At 38.3% G+C, this 19,065-nt stretch overlaps 1 protein-coding gene across 1 annotated transcript in view; it reads left to right on the top strand.

Annotated features, from left to right (window-relative positions):
* pcm (5'-3' exoribonuclease pacman) overlaps positions 1–19,065 on the top strand; it is a 35,597-nt gene that overhangs the window by 501 nt on the left and 16,031 nt on the right. Inside the window, exons 2-22 of the mRNA XM_028184566.2 lie at positions 486–712; positions 1,111–1,163; positions 1,530–1,690; positions 2,198–2,362; positions 2,633–2,915; positions 3,699–3,859; positions 4,995–5,099; positions 5,666–5,717; positions 6,191–6,272; positions 7,348–7,540; positions 8,281–8,454; positions 8,884–8,995; positions 9,612–9,790; positions 10,306–10,472; positions 11,575–11,724; positions 13,188–13,255; positions 13,903–14,117; positions 16,612–16,738; positions 17,653–17,780; positions 18,146–18,327; positions 18,649–18,847. Of these exons, the coding sequence (XP_028040367.2) occupies positions 486–712; positions 1,111–1,163; positions 1,530–1,690; positions 2,198–2,362; positions 2,633–2,915; positions 3,699–3,859; positions 4,995–5,099; positions 5,666–5,717; positions 6,191–6,272; positions 7,348–7,540; positions 8,281–8,454; positions 8,884–8,995; positions 9,612–9,790; positions 10,306–10,472; positions 11,575–11,724; positions 13,188–13,255; positions 13,903–14,117; positions 16,612–16,738; positions 17,653–17,780; positions 18,146–18,327; positions 18,649–18,847 (3,183 nt within the window). The remainder of the gene's footprint in view (positions 1–485; positions 713–1,110; positions 1,164–1,529; positions 1,691–2,197; positions 2,363–2,632; positions 2,916–3,698; positions 3,860–4,994; positions 5,100–5,665; positions 5,718–6,190; positions 6,273–7,347; positions 7,541–8,280; positions 8,455–8,883; positions 8,996–9,611; positions 9,791–10,305; positions 10,473–11,574; positions 11,725–13,187; positions 13,256–13,902; positions 14,118–16,611; positions 16,739–17,652; positions 17,781–18,145; positions 18,328–18,648; positions 18,848–19,065) is intronic.

The following is a 19,065-nucleotide window of genomic DNA, read 5'->3' as shown; positions in this document are numbered from 1 at the left end:
GGCTTCTGGTTCTGAATATTACGACACTAGCACCTTAAAATATTTCGTAAATTAATATTCAAGAGAATTCATAATATAGTTATTTAGTCAACATTCGAAAAAACATTCAATATATTAAAACTTAATCAGCAAAATTAAGGATATCTACTTTGCAACTTCCTGTCTAGACTCAACCTAAACAGTCAAACAATTCTAAATTAAAACAAGTACCATAAATCATTTGATACATTAAAATATATTGTAGTCTCTTGAAGGGTTAAGTTACTACTACATGGTAAAATTGACCAAAGTGAGGAAAATCACACATCTATGTTAGTGGTAGGTTTATGTCAATAAACCTGACTAAGATGGAGGCCGATATAGGCTATAAAGTTATGGTTTGAGTCGAGTTATCTTCATTAAAAATGTTTCTTTTTTAAAATCCATTTTTTGTGTGCAGCATTAATTGAATCCCAAGTGAAAGTTTGAAATTTAATCTTTTACAGATTCCAGATTTTGATAACATGTATTTAGACATGAATGGAATCATTCACAATTGCTCGCATCCTGATGACTCCAACCCACATTTTCGTATCACCGAAGAGAAGATATTCACTGATGTCTTCCATTATATTAGTATTTTATTTCAAATTGTCAAGCCAAAAAAATTATTTTTCATGGCTATTGATGGAGTTGCACCTAGAGCGAAGATGAACCAGCAGAGAGGCAGAAGGTATAGTCAATGGACAATAATAATAAAATTATAAATGGGACAGTTATAAGTAAGGCTTCACTTCACCAATGAAATTAATTAATCTAGAATAAATAATTGGAAGCCCATTACAACAATTTAAACATTAATTCATATTTTAGTTTTATTTTTACTAGAAATTTAAATTTCTACATAAAATATTATGCAGAGAGAACGGTCAAAGAAAAGTTTATCAATGATGTTCTTTATTTCACATTGCCTTCCATTAAAAATTGTAAAGTAATTCCTAGTATGTAATTAAAACAAGTGGACTTGGGCCATAGATCATAATAATTGTGTGCCTATGATTGATGAAAATTGAAAAAAGTAAAATTTTACAAATGTAAATAATATTATGATTAAGAAAACAATAATTTAAGGTTCCGGTCTGCTAGAGAGGCAGAAAATTTAGAAGCAGAGGCTAAAGCAAAAGGTAAGAGTTTATTTTATTAAATCTTTTAAAGACAATGCAAGTAGCTAGGTAAGAAGATAATTTGAAATTGCTATGATTGTAGATGAATGATAGAGATAGACTACAGATTAGATACCTAAATCTTCTGAACAATGAAGTATCACTGTGAACTCCCCTATAGGACTCTTAAATATATGTTTTAACCTTGTGATCCTGTTTCTCTGATCATAAATTTTATTTAATTATCTCTATTTAATTTCATTTTTAAATCATTAATTGATACCCTTGATATGTGTGCAAACCTTCTATCTGAAAAATTCTATTTCACACATTGGTAAACACCTGATGTATGAGCTTGAGTACTAACCTCAAAAATTGTTGACACAGGGGAAGTTCTGCCTACGGAGAAGAGATTCGACAGTAATTGCATCACCCCAGGAACTGTCTTCATGGCACGCCTACATGAACAACTCAAATATTTCGTAAAGCATAAAATGTCCACAGATCCACTCTGGTCCAAAGTTAAGGTCATACTCTCTGGACATGAGGTAATTTTATTATCGACATTACTAATAAGATATAATAATTTATGAATACAATGGTCAAATTTCATTTCAAAATATCGAAACTATTATTTTAATTGCTATTAATATTTATTCTTATAACAATGTTTATAAACTAATTTTGTGTTGGTAGTTCAGTATTTGTTACTCATTCACACAATTTCACAAGTATGAATCTATCTTTAATAACACAACCCTTATATATTAATAATTATACTTCTCTGCTAAGATTGTCTTTTTAGAACCTACTAATTATTACTATTAAAATTTTAACAGTAAAATGATGTATCTATATATGTAATAATATATATACACATATCTCTATATATTTTGATAAACCATGCTCTAATCTTTAAAGTAAAAAAGCTAACTAAACCTCATTAAGTACTGTATCAAAAATTCTGTCACATCATTCTGATCCTGTACAATACTACAACAACATCTAAATATATTCTAAAAAAGTCTTTTTAATATATATTTTTTTGTTATCAGACCCCTGGCGAAGGGGAGCATAAAATAATGGACTATATTAGATGGGCACGCTCACAGCCCGATTATGATCCTAATACAAGACATTGCCTGTATGGTCTTGATGCAGATCTCATAATGCTAGGAATGTGCACGCATGAACCACATTTTGCACTTTTGAGAGAAGAGGTAAGTTTTTAAATTGGTTTTGTCTTTAACTCCACAATTCTGTCAAAAAACAGCATTTTTTTAATATCTTTCGATAGGCAGGGAGTAAAGTAAGTTAGCGGAGTTACTGGCATTTCTGGTCTACCTTAGAGATGGTGGCTACAGAAAATAACACATACTTTTTTGGTTGAGACTGTACTATACATAGTATAACATTAGATGACAGATTGAAACTTTTTGCTCGAAAATTTAAGATATCTCAAAATTTCAGTCATTCATTTTTAAACGCAGGTTAAATTTGGTCGAACAACCCAAAGGGCGACAACCCCAGAAGAGACGAACTTCTATTTACTACATTTATCTCTGTTGAGAGAATATTTGGAACAAGAGTTTATCGCGATAAAGGACAAGTTGCCGTTCCCTTATGATATAGAGAAGATTGTTGATGACTGGGTGCTCATGGGATTCTTAGTGGGAAATGATTTTATACCTAATTTACCAAACATGCACGTCAATAACGATGCACTCCCACTACTGTATAATACTTACATGACCGTACTGCCTAAGTTGGATGGTAAGTTTCTGATTTATCAGTATGAGTTTCGGCATATGGGTGTTTACAACAGCGCTTTGTATGAGTTTAGTATTCATTTGATTAAAAATATTATTTAGTGAAATTTGTAGATGAAGCAGACGTAACCTAAATGGTTTCAATAATAATTATAAACGAAACTAAACAAAACATACAAAGAAAACATAATTTGCAAAGACAAAAAAAAAAAGCTTTGTTCTAGTAATTGCACATGTATGGTATATTTTTATTAGATTAGATAAGAGCCCTGAGACAGGAAGCCGCGGTTTGGCTTTCTCTCTGGTATTACGGGACTGTAGACTCATCTGTCTCTTTATTTCCAACTAGCGACCCGCCCTCGCTTCGCTTCGGAAACATTAAAACACACATGAAATAAAAAAATAAAAAATAAAGTAGCCTATGTTCATCAGGGACTTCTGTCTGTCGGCTTCTAATGGAAAAAGAATTTTTCAAATCGGTCCAGTAGTTTCGGAGCCTATTCGAAACAAACAAACAAACAAATCTTTCCTCTTTATAATATTATTTATTTCCAATTGGAATACCTACATCAGCAATATTGCTAGTACAACATACAGCGATTAGATTTCGGAGTCCAATAACTCATTCGTTCAATCTTGTATTATAGCCAGATGATATTCACATCAGCTATTTTTATATGTAGTATTAAATTTTTGTTTTTTTTTTCATAGATTGAATATGTTACTGTCGTGTTCTAGAACAACAGCAGTACTAGAACCTTCTTTGAACTAACGCTCGTCTCCACAGGCTATATAAACGAAGCTGGTGATCTGAACTTGGAAAGATTCGAGATATTTATGCAAGAACTTTCTAAGATAGACAAAGAAAAATTTCAGGACACCTACACCGACTTAAAGTACTTCGAAGAGAAAACGGGACGACGACCTAACGCTAATGAAAGGAGAGAGGTAATTACTTTGCGAACGAATATCTAAACTATTGTTTCTTATACCTATTTTACTTAGGTATTTTACATATATTAAAAATTGCTTTAGTGCCAACTTCATACTTATTAAGATTTATAAGTGTATACCTACTTAGAATATGATATATCATTTGCAAGTATCCTCAATGTAATTATCTCTAGTTTATTAAATTTTCCATAGGAAATTTTTGAAGAAAATCATTTTTAATTAGTTGTTAGTGAAGTCGCGTGGTCTAAAGGATTAAGACACGTACACGTAGGATATTATATGTACTTAGCAAATGTTCACAATTAACTTCTACGGTGAAGTAATAGCATAATAAATATCATCGCATAATAAAAAAGAAACCTGTAAAAATTATAATTTATTTAATTAATTAATTGGTGGTAGAGCGTCTTGTGAGCCCGCGCGGGTAGGTACCACTAACCTGTCTATTTCTGCCGTGAAACAGTAATGCGTTTCGGTTTAAAGGGTGAGATAGTCCTTATATATATATAAATGAACTGCTGTTCGTTTATCTCGCTAAAACTCGACTTTTATTTATCGATTGAGGCACTACGAAGTCTGCTGGGTCAGCCAGTACTGTATATAAACTGAGACCCAAACCTCATGTCTCAAGGTAGATGGTGGTATTTGTGTTGTTGATGTCTATTGGTTCTGGCAACCACCTAAAATAAGGTGGGCCGTGAGCTCGACCACCCATTTTTTTGCCCAAGTATTTTAAGAAAACATTGTAGTACACTAGTAATTGCTAAAACTTTTTTTGCACTACCTTATTTATCCGATAATAATCGTAATATTATTTGACAAATATCGGTACTCATATCTTGGCAGAGATTTGCACAAGTCTCGATGTGCCAATTATGACCGCTATGCGGTTATTCAACTTCCGCGTTTCATCACTGACTGTAATATTTTATTTATACCCTGCCTATAATGTATTTATAGTTTTTTTTATTTTAAGTAGTAACGACTTTTAGTCGTAGTATTTTGTTTGCTTACCGAATGGTAAACATGAACAATATGCACGTTTTAGTTGCTTATAAAATGCATACATGCAATAGTTTAAATCGTTTGTTGAATACTATAGATCTTTTAATTGATGGTATCTTTTCAGTACAAAGCTAATAACAATGAAACGTTCAACGTAGATGTAAATGAAATAAAAGGAAACCATTTGGACAATGATCTCCAAGCACTCATAAATGCTACAGACAACATGGTAACTACCATTGAACTACTTCCTTCTTCTTATGTTTTTTTCTGTATGGCAATTGGCGTTTTACGATAACATTGTTGCCAGTGTTGAGTATATAAACATTTTGTTTATAGTATATGTATTATGTATTGTTACATAAAATAGGAGCAGAATGAAATGAACTTTATTTATTTAAAATTCACTACATTATACTTATGTTGTTTATACTTTATAGGTATAATGTCACATTTATATCTCACAGTGTAACAACATACTCAATTCAGTAGATAGAATGCTATATCTTATTTAGTTTGGGTACTTATCTTTGTTACAATAAACATATTTATCATAAATCAGACTTCGAATTTAATTAACGATAAATGAGTTCATTTGTACTTCAAGCTTATTACTTGTATTTATAGAATGTTGTTTTATTTACGAAATATTCTATCCAGATTCATTTTCCAATCGGAGTCGTTCATCCTTATTAAATATATTTTGGCATTCGCAGTCTGAACCTTTTGACTGTGGAAAGTTTTTAAAATGAAATTCCTTTATTGTCAGATATCTCATAAAATCAATTGTTTTAGTTTATGAATGATTTGGAAGATGGTGAAGAAGAATACGAGGAAACGAGCGATGGTGAGTTTAAATATATATATTTTTCAAATCCTCCTCGCGTCGTTTTCCTCATTACTGAGGGTCGTGACTGCTCCGCTGCATCAGTTTCTCACGTACGATTTCCCTCCATCTGCTGCGATCCTTAGCTTCATGAAGGGCATTGTGGAAGTTGATGCTTAGAGAAGATCGTATTTGGTCCGACCATCTCGTGAGACTGCATACTCTGGGAGTTTACCATCTACTTTGCCTGTCACCATCATCTGTCTGTTCTAGATTGTGACCCTCTTTACGAGCAATATGTCCGAAGAATTCGAGCACCCTACGAAATTTTTTTTTACTTTACGAAATATTTTTTTTAAAATACTTTATTATAAAAAAAATAATTACACCTAGTTCTGATCTTACTCGGGGTCATCTACGTTGTTTGATGCCACAGTATTACTGTATTTCCACAGCATTTCAATATTCAATAAAAACGTGAATTTAATTTTCAGAGGAAGCCAACATGGAAATGGAATTTATTTTGCATAAAAAGGATTATTATATGAATAAGTTGGACTATTCAAAAGTTACAGAGTAAGAATTTTACTATTAATTTAAAAAGAAAAAAAAAGTGGTTTTAATACAAGCAGTATTACCCACTCTATGGTAGTATGTAAATATATAATTATTACATCACGTGTTATATATAAACAGTTTGTAATTACGGCATTGACATTGACACAGGTGACGGTTGAATTTGTGTTAGCTCATCTGCCAACATTAAGATTAGAATCAGATTACAATTTTAAAATAATATTGTATTATTGTTTTGCAGCTATCAATATATACTTTAAATTTCCTGAAAAAAGTCTCGATACCGTACCGTAAACTTTAATGGTAACATACCGGAACGGACTGGAATCAGGGTAGATAGATATGTCTGCTCTTAGCATCCTAACCGCAGTTTTTGATCCAATCGCGAAAATGCAACAGCGCCGAAATATCGGAAATTTAAAACTACAATTATTTTTATTTATTGCGCAGATGGGTAGACGAGAGCTCACATCCCACCTGGTGTTAAGTGGGAATCTACAACGTCAATGCCGCCACCCACCTTGAGATATAAGTTCTAAGGTCTCAGTATAGTTACAACTGCTGGTCCACCCTTCAAACCGAAACGCATTACTGCTTCACGGCAGAAATAGGCGGGTACCTACCCGTGCGGGCTCACAAGACGTCCTACCACCAGTGCTCGCGTTAGGGACTATTATACGCTTTATAATAATGTTTTTAATCTATACATATAAATAAAATTGGAGTGTCTGTTTGTAATATTGAAATAGTCTCTTTTTACGACGTGCATATGAATATACATACGGTACATACACCAAAATAACATTTTTTACAATTTCTGTCTATCTGTCTGTTTGTTCCGGCTAATCTCTAGAACGGCTGGACCGATTTTGACGGGTTTTTTACTGATAGGTAGCTGATGATATAAGGAGTAACTTAGGCTACTTTTTTTAGACGAGCTTCGCCTCGCGGCTTCACCCGCGGTACGACAATAACCGCGGGTAACATCGCGGGACTCGGTTTTCAATAATAAAATTTAATGTTTCCGAAGCGAAGCGAGGGCGGGTCGCTAGTATGAAATAATATTGTTGAACAGCGAAGTGCTGGCGGACCAGGCCGAGGGCTACGTGCGAGCCATCCAGTGGAACCTCTACTACTACTACAAGGGCTGCCCCTCGTGGTGCTGGTTCTATCCGCATCACTACGCCCCCTACATATCCGACATTAAGGGATTCAAAGATCTGAAGATAGAATTCGAGCTCGGGGAACCGTTCAAGCCCTTCGAACAGGTGAGCAGCTCCTGCATTTCAGGTACGGTAGGCAGCGGCTTGGCTTTGCCCCTGGCATTGGTGGCGTCGACGAGCCACGGTAACCACTTACCATCGGGTGGGTCGTATATCGGGAATATTCCGAATGGCATGTCAATCCTCCCTACGTACAATGCGACTTGGCAATATGGAAATTAACACTTATATACAGATACCCGTATATACGACATCAAGTATATGAAACAAAAGAGTATTTAGTAAATCACATGATAACTGAAAAAATAAACTCATTAAATGACACTGGCCGCTTTGTTTTTTTTTTCTTTATTATTAACACGCTGTTTTTTCACCTGAAATTAAGATTCCATGTACTATAGGCACCATAAACGATTACACTAAAATACGTGTAAATATATACATACTAGCTGACCCGGCAGTCTCACTATTATAACAATAACTATTATCCCGTCTGGCAGACCGGAACTCGTGGTAGCTTCGTGGCGGTAGTTGGTAACATTAAAACATTACTTAGAACGAGAGTTAGTTATAAAAGAAAGGGATATAGTATACCCCTATTAAGGATGACATCGAAGTCTGTTAGTAGTTGGACGCGGTATGACCAAGCACGTTAGTGTTTCGTGCGACAGAGATAACGCTTTACGAAGCCGAAATTAGTCGACTGTCTCTTTCCAAATGTCGAAGTGCAGCAATTATCGGCGGGGACTGTAATACTTCATCTACATGTCGTGTGTTTATTGCAGCTCTTAGCAGTGCTTCCGGCCGCCAGTAAGCATCTACTGCCGACTCCGTTTCACGATTTAATGACTGATGAGGATTCGCCGATAGTACATTACTATCCCGTGCATTTCGATACCGACCTCAACGGGAAAATCAACGATTGGGAGGCAGTCGTACTCATACCGTTCATAGATGAGGTGAGTGGCCTCTGTATTGTAGCATTGCCTCATTAGAAAAGCTCGTTTTAGTTCTAGAAACATCTAGAGGTTATAAGTTCGAGGATCACATGTTTTTTTTGTTTGTTTATTGCCGTACGTGTAGTACGTGGCAAAAAAGATCTCTGGAAGCGCACTGTGGATGACCGCAGTGGCTCCAGGTAGTATGGATGAGCTGTACTCCGGTGGCGGGCGGTGCGATGGTAAAAACGAGACGTTGGTATCATCTCGAACAATTCCTCAGAGCACTCAGTCACGTCAGTCAGACACGAGGTGTCAATTTGCTTTTGCTGGTTTTTATATAATTCCGTTTTATTTGCTTTAGTGAATATTAATTAGCTGTTTAGTTGTGTGTGTAATTAATGTTTTGAAAAAATTTGGTTGTGTCATACAGACTCTCGTATGTTTTAGACTAATTTACTGTCAGCGATGGCGCCTTGCTACCAGCGGCTGACGGACGAAGAAATTAAAAGGAACCAGCCCGGACCGATGCTGGTCTACAGCTGGAGCTCTACTAGTCTAGGTTACTGTTTGAGATAAAATATTATTTCTAATCTAATAACATTAAACATCTCTGTTTGTCAGTTGGCATTCGGTTCGTTTTCGCATCATGATCCCGATAGAGTTAAAACTTACTTTTGACTTTGTGGTCTGGCCTGACACCACTCGTATCTCTTCCCGTAGATGTCGTAGGGTGACAAAGGATTTCATGCATTTACATGAACAAGATTTTATTAATCAACATCCATCACACTCAACTACATCATAATCAACAACAATCAAGTATTGCATGTGTATGTGACATTGCGTTGGCGAAGTGGCATTTATTGGCCCTATAGCGTTATTATAAGCCCACACAGATAGATACAACCGTCTTGCCTATATCTGCCGCGAGGATGTCATACATACTCGTTTGGTGAGTGGTGGTGATGTTATATGAAACAACTAATTAAATTGAGACATTGACCTCATGTCTCAAGGTGGAGGGCGGCATTGAAATTGTAAAGCTTACATGAACCTATTTATTGTTCAATACAATAAAATGGAAATGATTTTTAACGTTTGTAACAATCCAGTATAGATCGCACTTGTATCTTACATTTCTAATTTCTAAAACATTGTTCTCCGATGCGTTCCAGGTGTCGTCGATGCTCCTCAGTACTTCCCATCGATCAAGGAGTGTCACGCGTTCGAGAAACGAGTGTGGAGGAATGAACTGGACGTGCCCGAGGAGCAGCTGAAGAAGGGAATGTTGCCCAACGCACGTCGAGACATGCTGTTCCCGGGCTTCCCCACCATGAGACATCTCAAATATAAGGTTACTAGCTGTACCTATCCACTTCGCTGGGCATTTAAAATTAACGTTATTATTTCTCACCCCCACAAAGATTCTCATCATTAACGCCCCCGCAACTGGATACCAAGTTTCAAGTCAATCGGATGCATGGTTCAGTAGTTATAATGGAACATCCGTAAAAACCTCTGTAGATTTAGATATAATATTAGTATAGGTTATGTTTTCTTTATTTGTCTATACAACCATTTATATTAAACCCTCTGCCAAGCCTACTAATTATGTTCTCTGTAACTTATATTACTATTTTATGTAAGCGATTCTATATAACACGCGTATTAAATAAAAAAAGTGGGTAGATTTATATGGTTTCTCGGTCCTGTTTACGTAGAGAAAGTTATTTTATAGAATTAGTATGGCAGATGTGAATCTTACTAATCTACTCTTAATCCTCTGGGAAATGGAAATGTTTTGTTCTAAAATTTTGTTGTTGTTGTTTGGTTGTATTTATTTATGGTATATTTTTTTTATATTTGCAGTCGAGTCATAAAATGGCAAAAGTGAAAGTTTTCGACCTGCCAGCCCGAAATAGTAGCGTAATTATTGAACTTATCCGAGATAAAGATGAGGATTCCCTGGAGAGGGTGGCGAACGAGCTGCTTGGTAAAGTTATATGGGTTGGGTGGCCGCACCTCACGAGAGCTAAGTAAGTAATAATATTTTAAGTCGTACAATGTCTTCATGTCGACATAAGTATACCGAGACCTATTTGTTGAGCCCTATTGAGCTATTTGTTCTATAATGTACATTATGGGCTAACTAAGAAAAGGTTCGATGACCCATTCTCACAAAGCATCCTTAAAAATATATATTAATTCAGACCATTATAAATAAGTCCATATGTTGTTAGTAGAGTAATACTTAATGTAATATGTTAGTAAAATTAAAATTAGCAAAAATATTATAACATTTAATTCATAAATCTTAATTCTTAAGTATCGAAGTCTTGAGTGATTCGTACGTCCAGTCCTCTCACCCGGACGCGAAATAGTTGCATTTTGGGGACGTTGAGAGAACTGCCACTTTTATATTTTATATTATAATTCGTCAATTTTTTTTATTTTTTTTTTTACCTTTGTAGGCAGACGAGCATACGGCCCACCTGATGGTGAGTGGTTACCGTCGCCCATGGACTTCAGCAATGCCAAGGGCAGAGCCAAGCCACTGCCTACCGCATAATACTCTCCACAAGCCTCGTTTGAAGAAGGACATGTCATAGCGCTCGGGAAACACCGTGGAGGGGAGCTCATTCCATAGCCGGATGGTACGTGGCAAAAAAGATCTCTGGAAACGCACTGTGGATGACCGCAGTGGCTCCAGGTAGTATGGATGAACTCTACTCCGGTGGCGGGCGGTGCGATGGTAAAAACAAATATCCTTCATTAAAAATTTTGAATATTATATCAGTTTTGTTATATCGAACTGAGGTTTAGCGTATCGATCTAAACTAATACTAACAACGTGATGCGACTAAGTTTTACTCTGGCTCATTCTTGAGCACATTTGAAATGATTTTTTTTACTTTAATTATTAATGCAATAATGAAGTGTGTGAATGACGATATGAGAGAGAGAGAGAGGAGTGAATGTTGAGATGACGGCTAATAGAAGGAATGAAAGAGAAAAATTAGCTGTGCCGACCCCACCTAGTTGGGATAAGGTGGAGAAAAAGAAGTAGAATTATTAATACAATAATTATAATATTAATTAGTATAAATAAACGTGTTAATAAAAGAAAATTCTTTTTAGAGTTATCTCAGTGTCAAATGAGAAGACGCGCCTGCATTACGTCGACAAGCAGAACAATAATGTGAACGGTACGCCGCTATACACCACGGTGCAGAACAGTGGTAACTTACACAAACAATGGCTTGGAGAGAGGAACACTATTATTGAACAGTAAGCTTTGATATTTTTCTCGCGTTTTATCCATTCTAAAGTCGCCGTGGCCTCAACGATAACACGCCTGGTGAGCGATGCCATTGTGCCAAGGTTCAAATCTCACGAAGAAACACAAACTTTATGTATCCATGAAATCTAAGATGAAGGAATAAAAACTTGTAATAAGATGAAACTCAGAAATTTTATGAATTTGCTTCATATCTACGTACTGTTAGTAGGGAGAAGGGCGAACCCTTTTTAAAAAAAGGATTTATTTAAGAATAATAAAATAGTTGTAAAGAATAATTAATTGTAATAAAAGAATTTGGAGATAGTGAGGAAAATTGGTAAATGTCCCATTTCAATGAATATCTGACCCGAACTGCCACTAATATGTTCTTGTGAAATCATTGTAAGAGGGCTTATGATGAGTAAGGTGTTTAGTAAGCATTAGTTTATACAGGCTAGGGATATAACAATACGCACTACAGTGCGCGCGGAACTCGTTGGCCGCGCCTTAGGTATGTGAGGGGTGGGACGGAGAGGCGGGGGCGCTTGCTGTCATTACTGATATGAGATTTGATACTATGATGGATGAAATCATTATAAACTTACAAGATTATTATGAATCAAGTTCAGAGAGTTCAGAATCAAGTGATCCAGAGGATATGTCAGAGCAATTTCATATAAGTATATTATTATATTAATTAGATAATTTCATATATTATCATTAAAATATGTCAGAATGTCATTCCCGATCCTGCGGACAGAATGGAAAGCAGTCGACGTCGCCCAAAACACGTCATCTCGGATCCTCCCGATCCACTAACGGTGCTTTTAGGAACTTCAAGCACCGGTCACCGTTCTCGTCGAACCCGTCGCTTGCGACGAAGGGCTCGACGAGTATATTAACTCTCAGACACAGCCCACTGAGTTTCTCGCCGGATCTTCTCAGTGGGTCGCGTTTCCGATCCGGTGGTAGATTCTGCGAAGCACGGCTCTTGCTAGGGGTCGTGTTAGCAACATCGTCAGGTTTGAGCCCCGTGAGCTCACCTACTAAAGTTAGGGTTACGCTGACATAGCCTCTCAAGGCTATCAGCTTAGGTAGGAAAAAAAAAAAAATGTCAGAATAATTTCATATACTTAATTTGTTTTTGCTTTATTTTACTATTAATTACAATATAATTAGATAGGTACCATATAAACCCCTAAAAGTTCAATATTTATTTATTTATTTCATTTAGTCACATTTTTATTATTATTTAGTCATCACTGTCTAACCTCATGTGCGTTGCCCCCCTCACCCCTGTCGCTACCTAAAGGGCGACCAACTTGTTCCGCGCGCACTATAGACGTACTGCATTTTAATAGTCTGTACGGGTGAGTCTGTGTGGTCCCTTCAGTCTGCCTATTTCGCCTACCCGTGCGGTACCATCCTACCACCAGCAATAAAGATCACAAGATATGCTTTAATTTTTCAGCAACATGAACAGACTCGGCATAGAATTGGGCGATGTCAATATTATAGTGCACGCTGTTAATTTGAAAGGTGAGTGGACGGGACTATCCCGACTTGTTGGTAATTAAAATAAAGGCAGTGTAATGAAATTATAATGTTGGTATTTCGGTATAAAGGATAATTCAAGTTGAAAAGTCAATTAACGGAAAACAATATTGATTTAATGAGCCATCATTATTTTAGAAAGTTTATAATTCTCTTTCCTGCTCATCACAATATACATCAAATCTGATTTCGGCTCAGTCTTTCTTCTGTTGAATCTTTGCAATTCAGTTTTGGCATACTAGTTACAAACTGAGCACATTTTATTGTAACTAAATGTTTTTTGTAACAACGTTTTTTTTGCGTCGGGGATTAAAAGTGAATTTCCATCCCACTAATTTTAAATTAAGCCTAGCCTTTAATTTTTTTTTTCTTTTCTGCCTAAGCTGATAGCCTTGAGACGCTATATCAGCGTCGCCGTAACTAGTAGGTGAGCTCACGGGGCTCAAACCTGATGACGTTGCTAACACGAACCCTAGTAAGAGCAGTGCTTCGCAGAATCTACCACCGGATCGGAAACGCGACCCACTGAGAAGATCCGGCGAGAAACTCAGTGGGCTGTGTCTGAGGGTTAATTTATTCGTCGAGCCCAGAACGGTGGCCGGGGTTTTAATAAATCTCAATGTCTTGAACAGGTTACAAGTATATCGTCCAAGACAACTGCCAGATGGTGTACGAGCCGGAATGGTGCGAGGTGCCGTGCGGCTACGCCTACCAGGCCGTGGTGAAGGATGTCAGCGCGCACGTGGTGCATGAGGTCAATAGGTTCAGCACGCTGCAGGAGGCCTACCCTCCCGGGGACACGGTCTTCCTGTTAACGCCCGGACAGTACTACGGGTGTCTGGCTACCGTGAGTCACATTCTTGTTTATGAGAATTAACTATCCACTTGTTATCAACGATACAACTATAAGTACGGTGTGGAGGTAGGTGTCGAATGATATAAATATACCTTATTTTACTTTGAGGATATAAATTGAATGAATGCGATTATGAGAAAACAATAATGTCGAGCAGAACTGTGAGATAATTACCGGTAGGACCTCTTGTGATTCTGCGCGGGTAGGTACACCACCACACTGCCTATTTTTGTCGTGAAGCAGTAATGCGTATCGGTTTGAAGGGTGAGGCAGCCGTTGTAACTAGGCTGAAACCTTAGTTAAATCTCAAGGTGGGTGGCGGCATATACGTTATAGATGTCTATGGGCTCCGTTAACCACTTAACACCAAATGGGTCGTGAGCTCGTTCACACACCTACGCAATAAAAATAAAAAATCTTTATGTATGGATTTTTTTTTATGATGACAGTCAATAAAATCATTCAAGTGAACACAATGACACGCAACATTGGATTAATTCACTATTTTTTTAACTATTGTACTAGATTGTTTGCGAGTGTACCACCTGGTATTGTGTTTAGTGAGGGATTATGGTTCTCATTGCGTTGACTTTGACCTTTGATTAAGTACCTCTCTACCTTAAGTACCTCTAAGATCTCTTTTGAAGGTGCTAAAACAAAATAAATTAATTATGTACCGACTAGCTTTTGCCCGAGACTTCGTCCGCGTGGTATAGTTCACAAATTTTATTTTAGAATAAATTTGGTTAGCATAAAAACATTATAGTGAGCCAACCTTAATATATAGACATAATATGCTGTCGCGGACTTTTTTATAGATCTTTTAAAGGGAAACAATTTTGTCATACATTATTTTAGCGAAACTTTAACCGTTTCTACAGCGTACGCAGCGGAAGCTCACAAAAGGGAAAAGAACCAGATTTTGAAACATTCTTTATTGGTGCTCCGCTTGTATTAGTCTTAGCGTGATGTTATATAGCCTATAGCCTTCCTCGATAAATGGGCTATTTTGTTAAATATAATTAAATGTACTGAAAGAAATTTTCAAATCGGTTCAGTAGTTTCGGAGCCTATTCAATACAAACAAATCTTTGCTCTTTATAATATTAGTATAGACTAGCGACCCGCCCTCGCTTTGCTTCGGAAGCATTAAATTTTATTATTGATAGCTGAGTCCCGCGGGACCTCATACAACGCGATTCCTACTACAATGCGAGTCCTACTACAACGTGGGACCCCATACAACGCGAGGCCTCATACAACGCGAGGCCTCATACAACGCGAGACCTCATACAACGTGAAACCTACTACTACGCGAGACCTACTACAACGCGAGACCTACTACAACGCGAGACCTACTACAACGCGAGACCTACTACAACGCGAAACCTACTACAACGCGAGACCTACTACAACGCGCGACCTCATACTACGCGAGACCTACTACAACGCGAGACCTCATACAACGCGAGGCCTCATACAACGCGAGGCCTCATACAACGCGAGACCTACTACAACGCGAGACCTACTACAACGCGAGACTTACTACAACGCGCGACCTTATCCTACGCGAGACCTCATACAACGCGAGACCTACTACAACGCGAGACCTCATACAACGCGAGACCTACTACAACGCGCGACCTCATACTACGCGAGACCTCATACAACGTGGGACCTCATACAACGCGAGGCCTCATACAACGCGAGACCTACTACAACGCGAAACCTACTACAACGCGAGACCTACTACAACGCGCGACCTCATACAACGCGAGACCTACTACAACGCGAGACCTCATACAACGCGAGACCTACTACAACGCGAGACCTCATACAACGCGAGACCTCATACAATGCGAGACCTCATACAACGCGGGACCTCATATAATGCGAGACCTCATACAACGCGAGACTTCATACAACGCGAGACCTCGTACAACGTAAACAATAAACTCAAAGTCAAAGTTTACATTTGTAAAGTAAAATAGTCATACGCTTATGACTGACTACATTTAAATATAGTAGTATTACACGCTAGTATTATATAATATATTTATATCGCTTCGCTTCGGAAACATTAAATGTTATTATTGATAGCTGAGCCCCGCGATGTTACCTGCGATTATTGTCGTACCGCGGGTGACGCCGCAGGGCGAAGCTAGTCTAAAAAAAGCAGCCTAAGTTACACCTTATATCATCAACTACCTATCAGTGAAAGTCTCGTCAAAATCAGTCCAATCGTTCCAGAGATTAGCCGGAAAAAACAGACAGACAGACAGACAAAAATTGTAAAAAAACTTATTTTGGTGTATGTACCGTTAAAAAAATGTTATTCATATGCATGTAGTAAAAAGCGGTTATTTCAACATTACAAACAGACACTCTAATTTTATTTATATGTATAGATTATAATATTAGTATAGATACTGAATATTGTGTACCGATACTGAATATAAGATGGTGTATGTCGTGCTGCATTCAGGTGGTGGAGTCGGCGCAGGTCCGCAGCGGGCGCATCAAGGTGTCGGTGTGCGAGAGTGTGGAGCCCACGCCCGTCGCCGCGCCCGCGCCCCCCTACAAGAGCAGCCAGCACGCCGCGGCCGCGTGCGGTCTGTATCGCGCCGTACTATTGCACGTAATACTATACAGGGTGTCCCACAACGAGTATATCAAGCCCCCCGGCTACCGGTAAATTAACCCATAGATACAGCCCACTGAATTTCTCGCCGGATCTTCTCAGTGAGTCGCGTTTCCGATCCGGTGCTAGATTCTGCGAAGCACTGCCCTTGCTAGGGCCAGTGTTAGTAACACTCCCGGTTTGAGCTCCGTGAGCTCACCTACACGTCAAGGAGAAGCTGAAATAGCCTCTCAAGGCTATCAGCATAGGACAAGAAAAGAAAAAAAGAAAAAATCTATCCGAAAACTTTAGATAGTGTATGACAGCTATCGATTCGACGAAAACAAAATTCCTAAGTAAATAGTTTCTGAATAAAGAGGACTTCAACATAACGAACAAACTATTATTCTGCCAACCCTTGAATGATTTGTAGTAAAGAATAAGATTAGCCACACATCAAATTATTTATTTATTTCTTAAGTGAGTGGACGAGTTCACGGCCCACCTGATGTTAAGTGGTTACCGAAGCCCATAGACATCAACAACGTAAATACTGTCACCCACCTTGAAAGATGGGTTCTAATTCTCACTTTTTACGAGTTCGAAAAACTTCACGTGATTGAAATATACACACGCATACACTCCGCCGGCGCTACTAGCCGCTCTGACTGTGTCAAACAGCTTCTTCTGTCTTTGCAATAAAGGTGACATTTAATAACAACCGCCGTAATACGTTTGAAATTTGTTTTGAGTTTTTGAGCCTTATGAACTTCGTAATACGGTTGCAATTTTTATTTTTATTAAATTAGTTTTTGTTATGGGACATGGCGGTCAAAGTCGTCATCGTCCGAAAATCCAATCATCCGTTTGTTTACAAGAACCTCACAGACGTGTCGTACGGCGCAGGTGTCACTAATCAGATGCTGTCGTGCATCACGGGCTGCGTGTTCGTCGTGGAAGGGACCCGCGACGGACGCTCAACAGACAAACTCAAGAAAATTAATATCGGCCTCAATTTAAAGTTTAATAAAAAGGTTTGTGGTTTTTTTTGGTGCCTATTCATGCCTAGCTACCATTTAGCTAGTTGATTGGAAACTGTACGCGCTGGGGTCCAACACTTAAAAATTCTTAATTCTCTTATTCCGCTTCGCTTCAGGTGATCCGTTCTGTGTGCCATCTCTGCAACGCTTTTATTATGGTCGATAGGACATCCCTAGAATTGTCGAGAACATTCCTCACAAGTCGAGTATTTTCGATGTGTGTTTCTGCTATATGACAATAGATGGCGTTGTACTTCTCGATCGTTCTAGATGTTACTAGATCTTTTGATATTCGTTTCGGCTATTCGGCGATAGATGGCGTTACTCTTACCGGCGTAACAATATAAATGTTGGTTCAGAATCAGGAAGTGGCCGGGTACACGCGGCGCTGCGCGGTGACGGGCGCGTGGCAGTACTCGGACCGCTGCGTGCAGCTCGTCAAAGATTACGCCCAGAATTTCCCGGAACTGTTCGACAAACTCGCGTCGTCGTCGATAAGAGACGTTTTCTTTGAGAGCGATCTGTGGCCCGGAGAAGTTGGGTGAGCTTTTATTTTATTTTTTTATAACTTAGATGGGTGGACGAGCTCACAGCCCACAGAACTTCTACAGCGTAAATGCCGCCAACCACCATGAGATATGAGTTCTAAGGTCTCAGTATAGTTACAACTGCTGGTCCACCCTTCAGACCGAAACACATTACGCATTCAATATTCACATATATGTCACACGAATGCGTGAGCTACAGGGATATTCATCGATAGAGCGGCGCGACGTGCTCACCGTCATTGACAACACCAGGGGCACAGTTAAGCCGCTGCCTACCGTATTACCTAATTAAATACATATTATTTTTCTTACAGAGAGAAGAAATACCAGGACGTATTACAGTGGATCAAAAACCAGCCTTTCCGTCGCGCGCTTCGAAGGGATTGTGGTTCCGAGGCCTTAGAGCCCGAAGAGATGAAGGCCCTGGCTGATAACATCGACAAGCAGCTGGAGATACTCAATGCCAACGAGAGGAAAATCACGATGCAGGTCAAGTGGAATCTGCTTTATAAGGTTTGTAAATATTAATAAAATTTTATATCCTTTTTTTTAATACCTTCGCTGAGGTTTTGAGTTCACGACTCTTGACCCGCTTGATGCTGAATGGTTATGAGAATATCTCAATACTCGTGCATCGCGGTCGGAGTTTCAAACGCGTTATGAATATATCAAATCGAAATCATCTGAAATGAAGTCGTCGTGGCCTAAAGGATAAAGGCGTCCGGTGCATT

The sequence above is a fragment of the Bombyx mandarina genome, chromosome 22, assembly GCF_030267445.1.
Source record: "Bombyx mandarina strain Sakado chromosome 22, ASM3026744v2".
Taxonomy (NCBI): Eukaryota; Metazoa; Arthropoda; class Insecta; order Lepidoptera; family Bombycidae; genus Bombyx; species Bombyx mandarina.
The sequence above is the reverse complement of the archived record's forward strand: the minus strand, read 5'-3'. Positions and strand labels throughout refer to the sequence as shown.